The sequence below is a fragment of the Rhagoletis zephyria genome, unplaced genomic scaffold, assembly GCF_001687245.7.
Source record: "Rhagoletis zephyria isolate East Lansing unplaced genomic scaffold, Rhagoletis_zephyria_1.1 Rzeph_scaffold_00350, whole genome shotgun sequence".
Lineage (NCBI taxonomy): Eukaryota > Metazoa > Arthropoda > Insecta > Diptera > Tephritidae > Rhagoletis > Rhagoletis zephyria.
In genome coordinates, this window is record NW_016157434.1 from 22,861 (window position 1) to 45,787 (window position 22,927).

At 34.7% G+C, this 22,927-nt stretch overlaps 1 protein-coding gene across 1 annotated transcript in view; it reads left to right on the top strand.

Annotated features, from left to right (window-relative positions):
* Nucleotides 1–21,850, top strand: part of Rhp (GTP-Rho-binding protein rhophilin) — a 30,628-nt gene extending 8,778 nt beyond the window's left edge. The window contains exons 7-15 of the mRNA XM_017610859.1: nt 10,327–10,480; nt 13,412–13,553; nt 14,844–15,160; nt 15,270–15,414; nt 15,726–16,000; nt 20,084–20,216; nt 20,788–21,110; nt 21,236–21,388; nt 21,459–21,850. Of these exons, the coding sequence (XP_017466348.1) occupies nt 10,327–10,480; nt 13,412–13,553; nt 14,844–15,160; nt 15,270–15,414; nt 15,726–16,000; nt 20,084–20,216; nt 20,788–21,110; nt 21,236–21,388; nt 21,459–21,662 (1,846 nt within the window). The 3' untranslated portion in view covers nt 21,663–21,850. The remainder of the gene's footprint in view (nt 1–10,326; nt 10,481–13,411; nt 13,554–14,843; nt 15,161–15,269; nt 15,415–15,725; nt 16,001–20,083; nt 20,217–20,787; nt 21,111–21,235; nt 21,389–21,458) is intronic.
* Nucleotides 21,851–22,927: the final 1,077 nt, after the last annotated feature.

Here is a 22,927-nt window from a genome sequence, read left to right on the forward strand (position 1 = left end):
ATCGTAAATAAATATGACTCATACTTAATAAGTCTTGTACTTTTTAGTATTTTAGTACTGTTTTTTTCTGTGAAAATTTCCGTATTAGAGCTTTTAGTAATCAGTTTGTTTTTTTTTTTTAACCTAGGAATGATAATTACAATTTAAAACGATTTCCTTCTTGATCTACTTCAAAAAATTAATTTCAGAATTGCTCTTTAGACATCGGCGCAATTCATTCTATCGTAAACAACAAATATATTAATTAAGTTTTAATTGATATCAGCCATTATTATTCATTAAATTCTTAAAAACACTGTCAAAAAAATTAATATACTTTCAATGTAGAATTTATGTATGTATGTCCACATGTATGCATGTATGTATATATCAAAATCAAGCAAAGGTTCACAGTCCTCAGCAATTAAATAAATAAGTAAACATTTTTACATACACACCTACATACACTGGCGGTCAAAAGTGAGTGAATGGTGTTTCGCTTTTAATATTTACTATATTTTTCAAGCTAATTTTTCATGCTTTACAAAAAACCATACAAATCACACTTTCAAACTTAATACAGAATTTTGAAAAATTCCACAAATTTTTATCTAAATTTCGAGCTTTTTAACTGGAATTTTTAGAATTTTTTTGGTATGAAAAAACCGCAAACGTCATCAACAAAAAATAACTAATTTTAAAACTCAATGCGATTTTTTATATGTTCAAGACTTTTTCTAATTTTAATAAAATTGTATAAGCCTATTAACTGCATACCCAAAATATGTCTAAAATAAAAGTTCAAAATTTAGAGAAAAATTTGTGGAATTTTCTAAAGTCTGTATAAAGTTTGAAAGTGTGATTTATATGGTTTTTGCTAAAGCATGAAGCAAGTTTTTATAAAAAAATATCAAAAAATTGTTGCTTGGAAAACATTACAAATATAAAAAACAAAGCACAATCCATCCACTTTTGACCGCCACTGTAAGTATTTTTGTAATTATTTACATGTTTCATAGTTTTTGCGAAAGTTTTTATACATACATAACTCTGGCTGATTGTCTGACGATATAAATAGAAAATACTTATTAATTAAAATCAAATCAGCTGAAAATACACAAACAGATGCAAACAGAGCTCTAATGAATATTCTACAGGATATGGTGTTAATTTTTTTTTCATTTCAATTTCCCCAACACTACGCGTAGTTTTTCTGCAAATTTAGTTCCCAGAAAAATAGCGTAATTTCTTTAAAATATCATAGATGGAGAGATAATTTTTTTTTTTCAGTCGAAGAAATTCAACGAAATAAGTAAAACTAATGACGTCAAACATCAAATGAACTGTTCGCTTGTGAATCACAAAATTTTTGTAAACGCGCATTGGTTAAGTTTCTAGTAAGTTTCAAAAATTTAATTCTATATGCCCACCATTACTTTAGCAAATTTCGTGTGTATATGTCCGGGCGTTGACTACTGGGTGGTTATATGTACTGTAAGTGTATTTTAAAAAAAAAAACACTGTATTTGCACTGTCGCTGGCGCACATGTTATGCCGTTTTACCCATTTGCGCCGCAATTTCTGGTCAAGCGCGTTTTTACGCAGCGAAGCAAAACTACAAAAATGCTCCCAACCGTTGATTATTATACTTTTTTATATTAAAGCCGTTTATTTTTATTTATTGCTGCTGCCAATACATATTTAAGTATGTACGCACGTTGTCGTAGCCCATGTTATTTTAACAAGTGTTTTGGATTTGTTTTTTATGATGCTTCATTTGGAACAGGAATTCAAATATTTACGAGCATTTTTTCCCATACATATGTATGTTTGTATGTATGCATGTTTGTATATGCACGTAAAAGAATTTATAACTTATTTATAATTTCCAGTTAAGAAGTTTTGCATACTCCTTAAATAAATAGATTAAAAAGCTTTATAAAGTGACGAGATGGGATCATTAATACACGTATAATTTCCCAAAGCATGCCGACCCAACCCGCATTTTCTTGTATACCCGCGCCCCGATGTATTAAATTTTGACAAGTAATGTTTAAGCAAAAAATACAACTGACTTCAATGCTTATATAAAAATTTAGGAGTATGGGACCACACTTGACAACTTACCGATAAAAAATCGAAAACGATTCACATTCTTAAAAAAACAGACAAAAATATTCCAATGAAATGACAAACTTCCTCCTTTTTTAAGACAGCTAAAACTGCCGTTACATTTTAAAGGAGGCTATGGTGATTTCACTACGGTTAATTGGTTGGTAATAGCGTCGCCTGAGCATACCCCAAGACGAAATTAACTCCTAAAGCGTCTCTTTTATATGCATTTCTCTTGAGAACTGTTATTAGCTGTGGGTAGGAATTGATGATGTCTTCAATGAATTACAATTTCTCAATAAATTTACTTTTGTTGATTATGGAACACTTAAAAACATTCTATAGCTATATAGATGACGTATCGAAGTATTTACCTGTTTGTGGCACCTGCTATGTGCCAGAGATGAATATTCACAGAATTAAATAGTTGGAATTGTTTCCTCACTACATTCGCGATTTCTGTTGCATGTACGTGGATGTTAATCTAAATATGTATGTACGAATGTTCCTTCTTGACTTACATAACAGGTTGTAGGTTCTGCATTTGTTAAACTTTGGTCAACTTTGCTTAAGTATTTTGCAGATCAGAATACTGCTCCAACTTACTTAGCCTTTTGTCTGAATTTTATGTGTACTATTTCTCTTTTTATTAGTCCGATCGGATAGCATAGTTTATCCAATTCGGATTCATCATGAGACGCACATACTAAGTAAGATCTATGGTCATATGAACGATGACTCTCCGATGAAAAGACGATTCGAATCACACCCATTGGCGGACAATGAAAGCATGGCGCCTATGAATACAATTACAGAAACCTTTATCAGCACTCGGGACGAACTACAGGTGCGAAGGAGAGAAGCATTTGACGAAGAAGGAGTGAAAAAATGCGTCTGTCGCCATTTGTAAACAAATCGTAGTTTTGTTCATCTACGCGAGAACTAACTTATCGAAGACAAATTTTAAACCAAGACCAAGATGTTGCTGGTGGAATTCAAATTGAGATGCGACATTAGTCGTGTGGATAATCCCAATCCACTAGCTGTCTGGGCTACCAATATGAACTCGCCATCTCTGTTCCATCGGAAAGGCAAAAATTTTCGAAAAGTGGTCCGTAATTACCAATTATGGATTCAAGAAATTTTTTAAAAATTTTTAGAAATTTTTTTTAGTGTGAATTTAAGAATTTTAAAATTATTTTCCAACAATATCAATTTTTAAAAACCCTACATGTTTTCAAAATTTTTAAAAATTCTTTAACGTCTGTTTGTCTTTAACCCAGCATTGGATTTCACTAAATTACAGACTATTCTGAAGACCACTTGTAATCATGATATTCTTTTATGATCTAATATATAAGTCAAATGCACAGTGTAATCGATTTTTGTTTTATTAAATATTCGAAAAAGCGACTTTTCTTCGTCGATCAGTCGACTTTTAAAGTCGACTCTACAGAGTCGACCGAAAAGTCGAAAGTCTACTTTCTAGTAAAGTCGAACAACCCTAATTGTACCCATATGTTCGGATGAGACTTTTGATTGCCGTGCTCATCCAAAGCATGGCTGCTGAGGCACTTATAGCTTTGTTTAAATTAAAATTTTATTCCTTTTATTGGTTAAAATCTTACTTAAAATTCTTGATTACTGTAATTAGTAAATAGTTTTAAATGTAAAAAGCTTGAAGTATCAGCATTGTAATGAAATTCTCAAAACATTTTTTATCGTTAATCTACTTGAACTTGTTGATCTACCACTTGAGATTTACGAGTACTTTTCGCTGCATTTTTCATCTCTGACTTCGTTATTTTTTTTTTTGTATTACTCATCTATTTATCTCAGTTTCGTTGCAGTTTTTATTTATATATTTATATATTTTTATAATTTTCTTCTAATGTCGCTATCTGTTAGCCGCGTAATGTGTGCAATGCTCGCGTGTCTCGTACTTTTGCCAACTTGTTGCATTTGGTGTTTTTATAGCAAATCTACAAACGTTTTACGTGTTTTTGGCACTCATATAATTTTAACGGCTTAGGCGTTGTTGCTGTTGCATAGTAATTACTATTGTTGTTGCTATTTTAGTAGTAACTATTGTTGTTTTTACATGCCAGACTTGCAATCCGTTTGACACGCGCGCTGTATTTTTGTTATTTTTTTTTTCATATTTATATATTTTTTCTGGTGTTATTGTTTTTCTTTGTCAGTCTTTTCGATTTTCTGCATTTTTTTTCCATTTTAGTTTTAGAGTTTTTTCTTTGCATTTGTTTTTTGTCTTAATGACCAGCATTAGCAATATTTTTTGCGTTTACATTTTGTGGTTATCGTTGTTGCTTTGTTGTTGTTTTTGTGTTTGTAGATTTAGTAGTTCGTCGACGGTGCTGCTGTAATTATTTAACAGCAATTACAACTACAACTGCATACACACCTCGCGCATTTGCAATTGTAATTATAATCATACATAAATATCTTGCTACGAGTAAAATATTTATATATTTGCGCATTTTTCGAATTCACTTCTCGATGTTGTTTTCGCATTTCAATTGCGGTATTTTTCTTTATTTTATTGCATTTTTTGTTTTTCCACTTTTTCCCCATTACACAACAAAATAGCAGCGTCAATAAATGTGTTGCATTAGGGAGCCAGATTGACAGTCACTGCGCGCAGCAGCTAAGTATGTATGTATTTATGTTGTTTTTATAGCATTTTTTCTTTGTTTCTTAATCGTATAAATCTTGCTTTCTTATACATAACTACATATATGTACATATCGTCACCTTAATTCACAAAAGCCCTAAGCTACAATTTTTTTTATTTTACAGGAGAACAAAAAAACATTATAAAATCAGGATCAAAAAAATGGCATGTAACTACTACAATTGTTAATTGCCCATAGTTAGAAGATTTAACAACTTATATTGAACAATTTGCAAAGATATGTGCAAAGTCTAAGCATTTGGTTTATTTCAATGAGGCTGCTAGGTGATTACACATCAATTTGTAGTTAATTGCCGCATAAGTAGAAATAAACTAATTTTTCTGAGGTAATAGGTTGAACTACGCTGTACAGGATATGTATACGTTATTATGTGCACATCATAGTACGTTTCCACGTGCAATATGATCAATGTCAGCTCAAATTTCGGAACGTTTCCCAATTTGGTCTTAGCGAAAACTCTCAACTGAAATTGTGTACGAGTCTATATCTGGATGAAATTGACACAAATTTTCGTCATTTCCATGAATGCGATTTTAAAATTTCCTTAATGCGCATACATATTGTACATACATAGTTCAATACAAAAAAACAATCATCATGCTGTTTATACATACTAGCAGCACAATGGTCTATCTTAAGAACTGTCACAAAATGGTCTTAATAGCTAACAGCTTAATATAAAATAGCATTTTTAAATTTTTTCCTAAGTTCTTAATAATAATGTACATAATAAATTCTTACAGCCCGATTCTGAGCACTTGCTGAATTTAACATTTTTTATAATTTGTAAATTTTTACTATTAATCAAGAATCGATATTCTAGCACAGATATCAAAAGCTCTTTTCTTGATAAATTATCAAGATTGAGAATGCTATTGAATTCTCCTTGAATTCCTATATCGTCGACATCTCCACCTACTCGACGACGGCAGTCAAAAGCTTTTTTTGCTTTTAAATTCATATTTTTCAATGCACATTGAACTGGTAGTATCAGTAGAGCAGCTGATTTGCATTTTTTTTTTCAAATTATTTGGTCACGAAACGATGGCTCCAGTACTCTGCTATAAACATCTCCAGATATTTGCATTAAGAGAACGTTTCAAGTGCCTAAGAAATCGCATTGATTTTCAATATTTTTTTGCTGACGGTGTCACGCATTTTCTTCCATACAAAGTACATACATATGTTCCACAACTTTTTTTTTGTATGGAAGAAAATAGTAACACCATACGCAAAAAATTATCAAAAATCAACCCGAACTCCTAGCTATTTGAAACTTGCAGTTTCTTGAGCTACAATTCAAAGGGCTATTAAACTGAATACTTAGATTTTTTTATATTCAACAATTTTATTGAGCTTGTTGAAAAGTTTTTTTTCATTTTTCTACAAAGTTACAATTTCGGACTTACATGGTTTTTGTTAGACAATGAGCTGTATTTTCATAATAATAATAAATATTAAATAAAACAAAATAACCATAGCCAAAACTGGTCAATATTTCGTGTTCTTATTATCTTTCACATGACTGTATCTACATACTTAATTTGTACGCGATTAATTTTCTAAATCAAGAGAACTAACGTTACGAAGAAAGGGTTCCACAACTTCCAAACCTGGCATGCAAATGGCGTAGCTAGGGCTGCCAGATATCTCTGTTGCCAAACCGGGACACTTAGGGAGGGCCTCTCGCTCCCTTCTCTTTCATTTCGACGTGCGAAAGGATGCATTGAAATTTTATTTTGACAGACAAAAACAAAAACATAAAAACATGAGATCATGAGATCATTACAACGTACGCCAACAAAACGAAACAACTTATCACAACTAAAGCACAGAGAATGTTTCACAACCTTTTTTTATTCTTTATAAAAATACAGTTTATACTAAATATATCAAAAAACATAAAAATAACATTGTTAAACTTTGTGCTAAACTCGGGAAAATTCAATAAATTTGCATACAAATTTGCAACATTCTAATCAGACTTTTTATAAAAATTTTTAAAATGAAGTTTTGCAGCCCATTAAATTTTAGTTGATTTTTGGTATTGGTATTTACTGAGAGTTTCTTCCATACAAACTATGTTCGATAATTCTTTTTATATGGAAGACACTGTCAGCAAAAAAAATAAGTGCTAAAAATCAACGAAATTTGCTGGCAACTCCAGACTTGCACTTTATAAATGGCTCAAAAGCTACATTGTCAAAATTTTTCTAAAAGATCTGATTAGAAATTGTGATCTGATGAAAGAGCCTCCGAGCCAATAATTTTATAGGTACTCTAGGTTTCATGAAAGAAAAAAATTTAAGTACAAGATAACATTAAAATATCAGTCATATTTCTTCTTCTTACTTCTGTATTTTCCTTAATATATATGTAAAACTCTGTGCACGTTATTTTGAACGTATTTAGGTACATATACTAATCATCATTGCTTGTGCAAAGTTCAACTATCTCGAAATGTAACTATTTCACAAATTAAACCGGTGCACTGAGAGAAAGAAGTTTAGAATTAAAAAAGCCTGCTAAATTAAAAAATACGCATATGAAAGAGCACCAAACCAACTCGTAATACATTTAAGTATACAAATTTTAGTATTTAGTATAGAAATATTCAATTCAAATACGCCCATATTAAAATGAAGCGATTTGCAATTACCGATTGCCTTTTCATAATTAAGTTAAAAAATATTTAAATTCCATGCTGGTTGTAATGGGAATTGAACCCTGACCCTCTGGAAATTAGCAAATTGTTGCAAGCGTCGTCGCGCACTCAGCTAACGCCAGATATGTAAATGTGCATTTAAATGTTGAGTTTGAATCAACACCACGCGTGCGTGTTATGAAACTATTATTTTTAATTACGAACATTTTTAAACGGTAATCAAATAAAAAATATTCATGTTTACTATGAGTTATTTCCCTCATTGAATTCATAACATTTTTCTGAATATTACAACGCGTTTTTCTCTTAGTGTAGTGATTTTTGAACTTTTATTCAAATTTGTGCAATCAAATCAAAAACCGGGACGCTAAAACGAAACCCGGGACATTTTAACGTTGGACCGGGACACCGGGACAAATAGTCTAAAACCGGGACATGTCCGGGAAAACCGGGACGTCTGGCAGCCCTAGGCATAGCGCTATTTCAGAACAGCGTGATAGGTAAGAATTAAAGCTCAAACAATCAACGACGTAACGTAGACGTTGGTTGACGCTAACACGATCTACCTTATGGGATTCGCTTCTTAACGAAAACTCACCACCGCATGGCGGTGACGTTGCCGTTGCCTCTCTCTCTCTCTCTATCAACAGTAAATTTGATATGCTGCTACGTGCGTCAACCTACTAACTGCGCCATAGTTGCCAACTTGGTGCTTTAAGCACTAGATTTAGTGCTTTTTGAAAATTAAAACACAAAAAAAAAATTATTTAGTGGCTAGTTCTGTTTTTAGTGCTTTTTTTCTGAACTAAAATTACTCCGATATAGTTAAAACCTGAAATAATATTTAAATATTTAAAGCTGTGGCAGCACTGAATTTACAAAAATCTACATTTAAATGCACTTAAATACAACCATGAGTGATAAAAAGCTGAACTTGCAAATTCACCTTTTTCAATTCTATTCGCGTTGAAAATGTTAGTAGATATGCGAGTAAGTTAAGTAATTCTTTTTTTTCTAATTATTTGTAAAAAATTTTATTTTTGTACCTCCTGAGTAAAACACATCGAGATATCCTAACCTCAAAGTGCCAAAATCACGGTTTTTGGCGATATTTGAGGTTATATAATGAAAACATAATTTTTTTTGCTCATTTCTACTTAGGGCATGATTTTCGTTTGTTGGGACTCGATTTTGTTAAATACATACAAACTGTTATGAAAAAAGCATCCATTGATTCAAAACCATTTGGTGCTTTTAGTGTGGTAAAACGCTATTTTTCCAAGTTTTTGGTTCTTTTTGAAAATTAAAACTTGGCAACACTGAACTGCGCTTTTAAGCTCTGTGTATTCAATTATAAGCCCTTTTTTCTTATTTTATTAATTGGCGTATGTACTTTAGGGCTCTTAAAGCACATGTTTCCGTTAACCGACTTTGAAAATTTATCGCAAAGCACCATTTTATGACCAAGCGAACTTATCTAGGCAGAGTGTTGCTTAATAATTTACAAAAAAAAATTCTCCATAAAAATAAGGCGCACACTAATGTACATATGTATGTATAGAGAGAGAAATCCCATTATTGCGTTAACTCTTTTCTTTATGTGCTCATTTTAAGAAATGAACTTCAGCTAAATATTCAACGCTTAATTCGAAGAAACAATTTTAATCGATCATAATTCTTTTCAAAAAATTTACTAAGGAATGCGATTACTTGGTAGAATCTTTTATTTTTCGCATTTAATAAAAGAGAAATCATTATTTATTTATATTTTCCATTTCCCTTTTTATAGAATCTTAATTAAATTTATCGAGATTCATCTCTTCAATTAGCCTTCTATTCAAATCGAATATATACAGCTTTAAGGTGCGCTAACATAACACTTTCATATGCATATGCGTGTTGAATGTCAGCTGTCACAGCCATTAATCACATCTTCATCAAAGTGTCGTCTTAAAATCGGGTACAAACCTACACACATACATACGTGCAGGGAAAAATTCCAGCACAAAGGTGTGTCTTAACACACTGTAGGTGCGAATACACCTTTTTCCCCCTCCGGCTCTTTGCCATCTCAGCCAACTTAATGAAGCTTCTTTATATCGACCAGAACAAATGGGCAAATTTGTGTCATCCGCAATGTTATTTATTTATTTGTGATTTTATCTTTTGTTGTTGCATGTGCTGCGGACATTCTTATGTGGAGTAAGTAGCACGAGAATCATTTCTTCATTTAAGTATAAGTACGTACACACACATATTTTTAGCATAATTGTATTATCATTTTTATTGTTGATAAAAAATCGTGTCACGATAATCATAACAATATGAAATAACTGCGCCCAAATATCCAATAGCATCAAACGGAAACAAAAATAAAAAAAATTTGGTTGCGACACACACTCATTTTCCGGCCTCGACGTCGTTGTCATGCCACACTAACAATTGTATGTGGAAAGAATTGTGGCGGATTAAAGTCACTTACATTCGGTTTCGGTGTATGGCATTTAAAAATTGTTTGCTTTTCTACTTTTATTCGCTACTTCTGAGGGTGATGATTTTTTAATTCAGCATTTCGCTAATATCTCTAGAACATCTTAAGGCGAAATCGGTTTTATACTGTGTCATTGTCCCACATACCTGCAGGCGATTGAGGTCAGAGTGCCAAATAGCATTTAATTGCTTTAAAATAGTGCTGATTAGGAAGATATTTAAGCAATAGGAATATTTATAGTTAAAAGAGAAATTTTATTATGAAATTTTATTGCATTTATATATTGAACATATAAATATTTTAACATTGGTACACCTACTAATGTATGTACATAATTGTTGATTTTTTCTTGTTTATCTTTGCAGTCATGAAAGTGTTATGCCAATGATACCACTTGGCTTGAAGGAAACGAAGGAAATCAGTTTGATGGAACCATTTTCAGATTTAATACTGGAACATTATAGCGAAGAGCCGTCCTTGTATTTGGACGCAATCGCCGATATAACAGACACCAGACAGGTATGTAGCTAAAATGCTTCTCCTAAATACGAAAGACTTAAGTAGCGAACCTGATGTATATATGTATTACATATGAACGTTTGGAATGGTAGCAAATGAACATACAGAGGCGAAAATATAAAGAGGGAAGAGACATTTTAGAATTCTTTGGCTACTTGCCTTTTGATTACTTAACGTTTAGTATTTTCTCGTAATATAGAAAAAACCATGTTAGTAAGAATTTTAAACTTTGTAAAAAATTTGCGAAATTCGACAAAGTTTCATCAAAATTTTTAGCTTTTAAATTCTAATTTTTTAAATTCTTAGAAACATTCTGAGTACGCAGTTTTGTAGCCCACTCTTTTTTATGTGCAAACAAACTTCAAATTTTAAGTAATCGCTAGAACGTACAATTAAATTTTGGCGATTTTTTTTTTTGTGGAAGGTGGTGCTCATTTTCTCGATACAGAAAAAAAAATGGTTCAGTATATTTTGTATGGAAGAAAATGCGTCAACAAGAAATTGCCAAATTGAATGGCCTATAAAAATGCATACTAAAAGTTCCAAATTTTACCAACATATGTTAAAATTCGTCGAATTTTTATTTTTTGATTTAGATGGGTTTTTAATATATTTTCATAAAAAGTAATAAAAACATAGAAAAATAGCCAAAACTTTCTAAAATGTTATGCCAATTCCTAATCAATAAAAACACTTTGCCGAGTTGATAAACTACCAAAAAGTTATGACAAGTTTTTAATTTGCTGAAAACGTACGGACTAGTTCAGTTCTTCACGGTATATTTGAACTCTCACCAAAATATTTTTTCATCGAATCAGGGTTATTTGTCAGCTGGAGTACTAGTAATAGCGTGAAACCCTTTCCCTGTAAAGTGGCATTGACCGTATGTATATATAATGTCAGAGAACAGCTACCCCGTTAGGCGATGTTGAGCTTGAAATATTCAACATAGTTATACTTATATGCCCCTAGTCATTAGACCAGCTGCCCGGTGAAATTACATCCTGATATTTGCAGAAATACGTTACTTGATGCCTTTTTATTATAAAAAAGGTGAAAACGCTGCTAAAGTATGCCGATAAATTTATGAAGTTTATCTTGAAAATTCTTTGAGTGAGTGAATGAGCCAAACACAGCTCGATTCCGTTATGGAAATTTTGATATAAAAAATACCGGTCACTGGAAAAGTCAATGAGATAATGCAAATAGTTGAACAAGACCGGCGTACACGTTGTCAGGAGATAGCATAGGCACTAGACATCAACCACATGATGGTTTGGAATCATCTTAAAAGAACACGCTTCTCAATGAAGCTCCATGGTTGGGGCCACATAAATTAATGCAAAGAAATTTGATTGACCGAATCAGCATCAGTGAAACGCTGCTTAAACCCAACGAAATCTAATCATGTATTGAATCCGAGAGTAAGCATAGCAAGCGACCATGGTAAAGCACCGATGACTTCAGAGCCTAGATTGAAAGGCGTTGAATAAGGTTTTGTTCCATCTTGACAATGATAGAGCACACACATCTTTGATGAATCGGAACAAATTTGACGAAAAAATGGCAAAAGGTCATAGATAATAATGGCCAATATGTGCTTGATTAAAATTTATTTGCAATCAAGTTTTTTTTTTTCAAATACCTACCCACAAATCCGCGAAGAATGTTCACCATTCTATTCTGCCCCATGAGCTATTACGCCGCCACCAGGACTATGCTAACATCAGAACACCGCCCCATAAGCACTTCGGTCTATAAATCTGCCTACTTTGTTTCCCCGAATCACCACACCCATAAAAACTGCAACAAAGGATATTCTAAAACTGGTAAACCAACGAAAGAAAAAGTGTGGGAATAGCACTTAGCAACGATATTTACCAACTGGACAAAAGGGGTCAGACTGCAGCTGGGAATTCCTGTCGAGGACATACCATTCCGACAGTGAACCACCGGAAAGGTCATAGTCTTACTGCCTATTCTTTTTCTCCATGCACGTCCGCTATTGCCAATCAAGTATAGAACCTCAGCATTGTCCTCAAATCGCTCATCAGAGCACTTGGACTAAGACAAAGAAACATAGGCAGACCGGACCGAAATCCAGCTGCGCCGGTTTGGTCACCGGGGACTACAGTGAACGTACCTGCCAGAACACCGCGCAACACACTGCAACAGATGTCTTCTGACGTAGCCGGAATATCATCTACATAGCGATGGTGAGATGCTTCCACTGACGGGGTTAACATACGTGCGACGATCATTGGACCCGCGCTGTGCAGACAAGCAATTAACCTCATTCACAGAGGGGCTATCGTCAGCTTCACCAACTTTTAACCACCACCCAATGCAATAGAGTAACTTCAGTTTCCTATATAGACCTACACTAATGTTGCGCAAATACGATCTTCGATTCCTTTGTAAAAACACGTTTCATGGACGGTCTTAATAGCCGCTAAAACAAAAATAACCTTTACCAAGGATATTTTCTCTTTCTCGAAAAAAGATTCCCAGCTACATGTAAACTTCCTTGAAGAAAACTCCGATTTCTGTTAAGGTTCTTAAAACGAATTAAACTGAACTGAGGCAAAATATTTTGGTGGGAGTGACAAAACTGGCAAACATTTTTTTTTAAATGCGTTCAGGTTAACATATGTGTGCACTTACATATCACTCATCCTCAACAAAAAAAGGCACACCTCCGAGCTAAAAAAAATCTTACTACTCTTAAGTGGCTTATGTACCTAGTCCTTGTCTAATCCATTTTTAATCCTTACTAAAGTAAGTACTAAGGATTCCCAAAGTAAGTAGTAAAGGTTAGACATTCAACAGTAGTATTTTTTTTATTTTTTTGAATTTGGAGTTGTGCCTCTTTTGTGGAGGGTGTGCGATATACATTTTAATAATTATTAATATTTGTATTGTACTTTACAGGCATCCAGAACCCCATCGCGCGATGCACAAGGCGTAGCCTTACTTTTCCGATACTATAATTTGTTGTATTATGTGGAGCGGAGATTCTTTCCGCCAGATCGAAACTTGGGCGTTTACTTCGAGTGGTACGATTCACTAACTGGTGAGTAACTCGAAGTAAAAAAGTAATAAAAAAATTTAAAAAAATATAAGTCTTACTGTGGGTTTCACGAAAGCAATTTAAGCTAATAATGATTTTTTTCTGTCAGTCTCCATATTAAATCCAATTAAAAAATAATTTTTCACTTAAATTGCTTCGTGAAACAGGCTATTAAAGTCGTACAATTTTTAATTGTAGAATAGCTTTTAAAGGGTTTTTAGGGAATTTGTAACTGCACCAAAACATTTTTGAATGAATGGAAAATATATAATTAGATCTTATTATGAACTGTGAAATCCCTAAAACCATTTTAACAAGTTATTTTACATTGAAAATTTTTACGTCATTAAAAAAGACATTGCGACGCTTCAAACGTCTTGTGAAAATATAAATTTTAGTTGCCAGCCTTTTGTGAAGAAGTAACTTGAAATTTGAAACACTTAATTCACCAATATTTTAGGAAAAAGTTGTGTGTGTAGAGATCCCACGCGCGATTGAAGTAAAACTTGTTCTACTATCGCTTGTATCGATCACCATCTCTATTTTAATCTCAATATTAATTTTAATCTAAGATTCAATCTTAACTTAAATCATAGCCTTAATTTTTGTCTTAATTGTAATCCTAATTCTAATCTTAATCTTAATTTTAATATTAGTTTTAGTCCTAATATTAAGCTTAGTCTTAACCTTAACTATAATCTTAATCTTAATCGTAATCATAATCTTAATCTTAGTCTTAATCATAATGATAAACTTAATCAGAATCTTAGTCTTAACAGTCTTAACCTTAATCTAAGTCTTAATCTTCATCCTAGTGTTGATCCTAATATTAATCTTGTTCTTAATCTAAATCTTAATCTTAATATTAATTTTAATCACAATCGTAATCCTTTTGTTATTATTAATTTAAACCTTAATCTAAGTCTTAATCTAAATCTTAATTATAAACTTAGTGCTATTATTTATCTTAATCTTATTCTTAATTTAAATCTTAATCTTAATCATAATCTTAATCTTAAATCCTAATCTTCATCTTAGTCTTATTTAAAGTCTTAATTTTATGCTTAGTCATAGTCTTAATTTATATATTTTGCTTAATTTGAATCTTAATTGGGCCTAATCGACACCGCAATCACCTCCCCTCCCCTCCCTCTTCTGACGCTTTTTTGTCTCATTGGGGCTTGGAATTAGAGCCCAAAGTGCGTGTGTTTCTGTAAACGTATAATACTTTAAAAACAATTAACTATTAACATATTCCTTAATAAATCCATTTTCTTATCATTGCACACACAGGCGTACCCTCCTGTCAGCGTACGATTGCTTTCGAGAAGGCCTGCACCCTCTTCAATTTGGGCGCCATCTACACACAAATCGGTGCACGCCACGATCGCACCACCGAAAAGGGTTTGGATGCAGCAGTGGATAGTTTTCTGCGTGCCGCCGGCATTTTTCGACACATCTACGACACATTCACCAACGCCCCCTCCATGGATCTGAAGCCACAGGTGCTAGATGTACTGGTCTCGTTAATGTTGTCACAAGCGCGTGAATGTCTCTTCGAGAAGTTGCAGCTGCAAATTGAGGCGCTTGGCCTCACCGAATCCAGTCATGTAAGTTTTACTACTTTGACTTATGCCCACTGATTAAACTTGATTTTTGATTTTTGAAAAATATTTTCAATTTTTCTTTTTTGTCCCCTACACATTTTCTACATTGCAGCTTTTCAAAGACTTGGCGGGCGAAGCAGCACAACTAACGCTCGAATACAATGAAATGCACAAAAATATACAAATGAATGACACGCACACATACTTGCCGGAGTGTTGGGCCGGGCTGGTGCCGCTCAAAGCTGAATTCTATAAAGGTAATTTATGGCCAGCGTTGCACTTGCCGCCGCTACGGCCGAATGCAGCTGCAACAGCGATTCGAGAATGTCGTAAGCATGCTGAAGCGCGCATGGAATGCGAGTGGATTGCCTTGTCCAATCGACGTTTGCCAACATAAATACATACAAACAAATGTTTCTGTGTGCGCACGTGCATATTTACTCGCTGCATATTTCAATAATAAATAATCTTAAGCTTTACTAATCGGTCGTCACCTTGTTTACTTATGCTCTGTTGTTTTTCTTTCCCCTCTTTGTCTCTACACTGTCACTGCATTGCGCACTTGCAGCACTTGCCCACCACTACGAAGCATGCAGTCTTGACATCACCGCCGACAAAACATCGCTCAGCACAAAGAAGACGCAAGCCGCCTCACATGGCGGTACCGCCAACGAGTCATTTATTGGTAATGCGCGGGAGGCATTACGCGCTGCTGCCGCTGCCATTGAGGAGAGTGAGGAAGATGCAGCCAGTGCGACAGCACTGAAACGCGCCCATCTGAAGGAAGCGCTCGCTAGTCATGAAGAAACGCAACGCCTGCAGCGCATGTGCCGATTTTTGAAGGTGAGTTGATGAGACGGCATAGCGATTTGTAATTTTGTTGTAATTGTATGTACATTAGGGTGGAGCGTAAACAACAAATTTTGCTATTCGAAAATCTAAAAGCGGGAAATTATTGCCCTTGGACGTCAATAGAATACGTACTCGAAAAATTTTTTTTAAGCGGTTAATATTTCCTGGCTAACTTTTTTGATTGAAGTTTTAAGATTTTTGTTAATTCTAAACAAATAACGTAATCTATCAAAGTAATTTTTAGAAAAATTCTAGATATACGATCCAGCGCTATTAGAATTTCGAAACGCAAAATTTTTTGTTTCCACTCCATCCTAATGCACATACTTATATATGACTGCTGTGCTGCTAATTGCAGCTGCACCATACTTACAATTAATAAATTAATGCCATTCAACATTGTTGACATTTGACATTAGATAATCATAATTTACGTGGTGATGGCACTCCACGAGACGCCCACAACTTACAGCTTTAAATGGTGTNAATAACGTAATCTATCAAAGTAATTTTTAGAAAAATTCTAGATATACGATTCAGCGCTATTAGAATTTCGAAACGCTATTTTTTTTGTTTCCACTCCATCCTAATGCACATACTTATATATGACTGCTGTGCTGCTAATTGCAGCTGCACCATACTTACAATTCATAAATTAATGCCATTCAACATTGTTGACATTTGACATTAGATAATCATAATGTACGTGGTGATGGCACTCCACGAGACGCCCACAACTTACAGCTTTAAATGGTGCACATTACCATTTTTGAGGTAGCACAAGCGATATGTGGTGATAAAGATTAATTTATAGTCGGCCTTAACTTCTTGTCGACTTCTATGGCAACATAAAAATATTTGCTATTTTCTGAAAATTTATTTAATTACGCTAAAGTGATGTCTGTTGAAAACTTTTTGCTATGCTTGTCGATTAATATGTTGGCGAAATATATATATTTCCTAAACTTCTTCACTTTCTTGTCTGGCGATGCAGCCACCTACGCGACTTTTGTCGAATCCAAGTAAGCACTCCAGTTTTTTCTCTTTTGTACCAAGTAACGCCAGTTGCCAATTCTAATTGACACCAGGGTCGTCATCAAAAGAAGGATTCTTATCCAAGGCTTAATTTTCCATTTCATAGGAACAGACGCTGCAAACTTAAGGGGAATTTCAAACCGAAAACGCGGCAGTGGCTAAATCAAGGCTCATATATTTCTGACATGACCCAAGTCTCCATACAGACCAGAACCAGCGTTTTCCGATCGATTTTCAAGAATTCCATACCAAAGAAAAGTTGTTTTTTTTTCATATAAAATACATGGACAACTTTGAGCGACCTCTAAATATTGTTTGATTTCAAAAAAAAAAAAAAATGTGCATTCAAATTCCGACTTTACTTGTTTTTAACGTAGCTGCTTGCCCATCTCTGGTCTGGATTGCGCTCATAAACGAACTGGTGCGTAAGTTATGACATGGCTGCATGGTAAAGGGAAGGCTTCTGGATGCCCTTTATGACCTTATCCAAGGCAAGCTAAACTTAATGATTAAATAGTCTGCAAGCCATTAAACCAAGTAACAGAGAAGACATAAGTTTCCCTATACTGCTGTGGGAGAATGATTTTTAAAAAAGGAACCTATCTTCCAAAAGTAATTCCTAGTTTCATATTAAGTCTTACACACTCCAGACCACACTCCACTCTATGTACTGTTTTCAAATGGCTGCCATTAAGGAAGCTGTCGATTGAGNCCATTTCATAGGAACAGACGCTGCAAACTTAAGGGGAATTTCAAACCGAATACGCGGCAGTGGCTAAATTAAGGCCCATGCCTTTCTGACATGACCCAAGTCTCCATACAGACCAGAACCAGCGTTTTCCGATCGATTTTCAAGAATTCCATACCAAAGAAAAGTTTTTTTCCCCATATAAAATACATGGACAACTTTGAGCGACCTCTAAATATGTTTTGATTGCAAAATAAAAAAATACGGGTATTTTTTTACATAGAACAATCCTACAGGGTGAGAGCATTCAAATTCCAGCTTTACTTGTTTTGGACCAACCTAATGTAGCTGCTTGCCTACCTCTGGTCTGGATTGTGCTCATAAACGAACTGGTGTGTACGTTATGACATGGCTGCATGGTAAATGGTAGACTTCTGGATGCCCTTTATGACCTGATCCAAGGCTAGCTAAACTTGATGATTAAATAGTCTGCAAGCCATTAAATCGAGTAACACAGAAGACATAGGTTTCCCTATACTGCTGTGGGAGAATGATTTTTAAAAGATGAACCTATCTTCCACGATTAATTCCTAGTTTCATTTAAATCTTAATGGTGCACAGACGAATCGAAGCTGGACGAAAGAGTCATTGAGAGTCGGCTCTCCATACACCTCAACTCAAAGTGTTCAGACCACACTCTATGTAATGTTTTCAAATGGTTGCCATTAAGGAAGCTGTCGATTGAATGCCCAAATATGTAATGTTAGTTTGGGAGGTAAGAAACTGCTCTAATAGTTACGCTCCAATCGGGCCACTAATGGGAAGTTCAAAATTAGTCATAAAATTTCTGACCTCTGTTACGGTCCCGTCAGATTTTTTTTGCCAATTATAGTTAAATTAGTACCCGGTTACAGGAATACTGCAGTTAACTGTGTGGTGGATAATTTGATTGAGGTCTCATAAATCAAATAAAAAGTAAGATCACCTTTCACTAGCTGCGGACTAGTTGGGGACAGATGAGCCACAAAACACCTCAGCGGACGCTGGGAGAAAAACAGAACATGTGCAACGGCAAGGTGACTCCCGACCGAGATTAGCTGTAGGCGGTCAAGAGGCTTTTTAGTTACCCATATACGCAACTATTTGTGGAAGGCTTTGCAGAAAATTGTCAGGGTCCACTGTGACTCAGTNCAAAATTAGTCATAAAATTTCTGACCTCTGTTACGGTCCCGTCAGATTTTGTTTGCCAATTATAGTTAAATTAGTACCCGGTTACAGGAATACCGCAGTTAACTGTGTGGTGGATAATTTGATTAGGAAGAGTACTCTCGAGGTCTCATAAATCAAATAAAAAGTAAGAGCACCTTTCACTAGCTGCGGACTAGTTGGGGACAGATGAGCCCCAAAACACCTCAGCGGACGCTGGGCGAAAAACAGAACATGTGCAACGGCAAGGTGATTCCCGACCGGGATTAGCTGTAGGTGGTCAAGGGGCTTTTACCCATATACGCAACTATTTGTGGAAGGCTTTGCAGAAAATTGTCAAGGTCCACTGTGACTCAGGAGGATGACGAGGTGGAATTATCTCAGAACTTTATCATATGACGTCCAACCTTTGTGAGCCTAAGGTTTAAATACCATGGCTGTCATTTTCTCAACAGCCCTTCCAACCTCTCAGTGACTGGCCTGAGATGTTTGCGAAGCCTTATTTGAGCTTAACAGTTACCCTTCATAACGTAGCGCACAGAGCTTAAAAAAGTGGTTGAATGATATAAATATATAGGCAGTTGCTAAGAAGTAACTGGGATTTTTAAACCAACTGAGCTTCTCATCTGGACCTTTTCACTGAGTATTCGACTCTCAACACCAAATGTTTCCTAGTCTGTCCCTCTCGTTCCAAAACGGTTCGGGCTGGCTCATTTTAATTTAGAGAACAGGCGCAAACTGACTATAAAACACGCAGTGTATCTAAAGCACATTCCATGCATGGGCGAATTTCTGCCACGAAAAAAATATTCACACAAAAACAGCAATGTCTGATAAGGACCCAGATTTTAAGGCTTGGTATGATGTTTCCACTTAGGGCCAGTTTCTCAATGTGTGGTTAACACTAACTTCAAGTTAAACATGGTTATCGACGTTATCGGTTCCCTGTTATATGTTATGGAGTTGATAACATCGATAGCGATGCTCAACCTGCAGTTAGTGTTAGCCAGACATTCAGAAACTGCTTTATCGACTTTTAATTGATTGCCTATTTATTATAAGCATATGATTGCCACACCGGTTATTTTAACAGACAGTCTAGAAAACCTAAGAGCCGCTTTTTATTATGCTTTTATTTATTTCAGAACAAACTAAGTCTGACGCAGGTCTTAAAGGAGGCCCACTATAAAACGCAAGACGAGTACGAGAAATTTCTTGAAGAAACGCCAGCAAACGATATCCAGGATGATTTTCATGTGATAGATGTTATCACAGAGGGTAAGTACCCTTCACAGTTTCAATAAAGAGTCATCCTTACATGGAAAAGTACCGGTACTTGACATATTACCTACCCGTCACAAAGAGAACATACCAGCCTTAGTTCCGGTTCTGGAAACTACCGGCAACTTTAAAATGAGGTTGTTATTGAAGGTGACCATATAGAGACTTTTAGGGCAGAACTGTTATAACTTCAGAGACCCAAATTCGAGTCCTGCGTGTGATTGCTAAGACGTCGTTTTTTTAATATCGCTGGCGTCATGCTTTTGCTGTTCAGCCGGCTTTTTTCGGCAGCGTTAAAAACTTGAATTTACAGAAAAATTAATAACTACCATCTACATCACCCAGAGTAGGTCTAGTAGTGGCACCATTTTCTTCTATCTACTGACACGTTGGAATCAATTGCCACCGTTTTCCTTACTCTGTGCTAAGTTTTACAAGCTCTCAGTGCGTTAAGCATTATTTAAATGTACAGAGATAAACAAGAACTCAGGGATGAACATTTCAAAACAATAAGTTTGAAATCTCTTATTTACTCTCTTCTTTCATCCTCTTATTCTCTACTCCACAGCCTGTTCAAAGTTCACACTTTCGCTAACTGGCCCCGATTTTACGTCGCACAAAGTAGAGGATCCCTTCAAACGCCTTGGACCCATTGCGATTTTTTCAGCGCGTCGTCACTGGACCGCGCCACGCTGTGTACGCCTGCAAAAAGGTTCGTCCATATATCATGAGAATGCATCCACACATTATCGTTGCCACTGTCCGACACCAAACGAAGGTCATGAAGTTGGCTGCAGTCAATATAAAGAGGAATTAGAAAGTTTCGGGTTTCATGTGCGAGGCGATGCACCGGTAATTATCGCGCATGTGGAAATCAATTCCCTGGCTGATGTAAGTATCTGCTGCCAATATGAATTGCAGTAATTCGAATATTTACAAAATAACATAAATTCAGAAATATCTAAAAAAGAATAATATAAAAATTCGCTAATGCGCTTTTCCGTACTTTTTCGCAGCTGGGCGGCATTAAAGAGGGCGATTTCATTGTGGAAATTGCTGGCATGGACGTGAAATGGTATTCACATCAGCAGGTCGTCCGTCTAATACAATCCTGTGGCAGCACATTAGAATTGAAAGTCATTACGCCTATGGATAGGAATTACCTGAAGGTAGGTAAAAAACAAATCCCTGCCAGATTGAAAATTGAAACACTATTTCTTCGTATCTTTCTCTGCATAGCCCCTATCGTCTAAAGGCTCTATTTCCACGCTATCTGCGGCCAGTTCGTCCGGCGTCTCGTCAGGTTCATCCAGCCCTACTGGCACAACAACAAAACCAAAACCACGCTTCAAAACTACATCACCAAAAAGTCGTCTTGGTAGTCTATCATCGAGCTCTTGGAATCCCTTTCGACGTACGCCAAGTCTGGCGAAAATATTCTAAAACACATTCGCGAACAGTGCAGTGCAACAAAATAGAACAACAGTAAAATACAAAATACAAAAATTCCATTGGTGGCCATTTTGTGTGTTTGGCGAAATAACCAGCCGCATGCACTTTCAATTTTTCAATTACTTAATATAAATATTTATGTATATAATTAGAGTATATACAATGTATGTATGTAATTTTGTTTAGAAATATGTTTGTAAGTTTATATCTTTGATTTTCTTTTATTTTGAAAAAGAAAACAAAAGATTTTTGAGTTGGTGTTTTTTTGTTTGCAATGATATCGTTTTCCCATATTTCGTTTTGTCTCCATGCTGCTATAATTTCGTTTATTTTCTGGGTTATGGAAAATATTTGTTAATTGTAAATTATATGCAAAAGATATATGTATGTATATTGAAAGTTTTTTTTTTAATATTCTTATTTTTATATGCACACATATTGTGCTTTTAGTTGTATGTGTATTGACGTTTTTAAACGAAAGAAAATTAGTGTTAAGACAGAGTGCTTCCTTCCGCAGTAAAAATAGCAGACTTTTTCAAAAATTAACAAGTAATTTTTAAGCAAACAACAAAACCGACTTCAATTCTCATACAAAAAAATATAAGAGTACCTTTAATTTCTTCATGATCCAATGATCGGATATACACCAAATTAGTATGGTACCACCTCTGAGATACCACCTTTCCGCTAAAAAAAGAATTATAGAAATCGGTTAACGTGTTCCAATTGATAACCTCCTCCTTTCTTTTGAATTCGGTTAAAAAGAAAAGAAAACAACAAGAACTAGAAATATGTATTTGTATATGTCTTTTTTTCAAACGGACGAGATGAGGAAGTTTTGTAGTGCAAAGCCAATATTTACTACTAATTTGTTAGTAATCAAAATATAATACATATAAAATTATGTAATATGTATAAAGCTTTTGAGAAGCTTAAAATATTCATTCTTTTTAACGCCATTAAAAAATGAAAATGGCATGCGATTTATTAAATATGTATGTTGTGCACAAAATATTTAGGACCCATAGTAAATATGTATATGCATGTACATATACATATATGTAGGTATATATAACTATATACAAATGTACGCATTTACTGTATCATACATACATATGTATAATTATTATATTTTAATGTAAAATAAATAATATTCATTTAATAAACAATTTGCCTTTGTTATTCACAAAAACTACTTAAAAAAAACTACGGGGACAAAAATTAATTTTGGTAATCTTTTTCGCTTTTAAAACCTT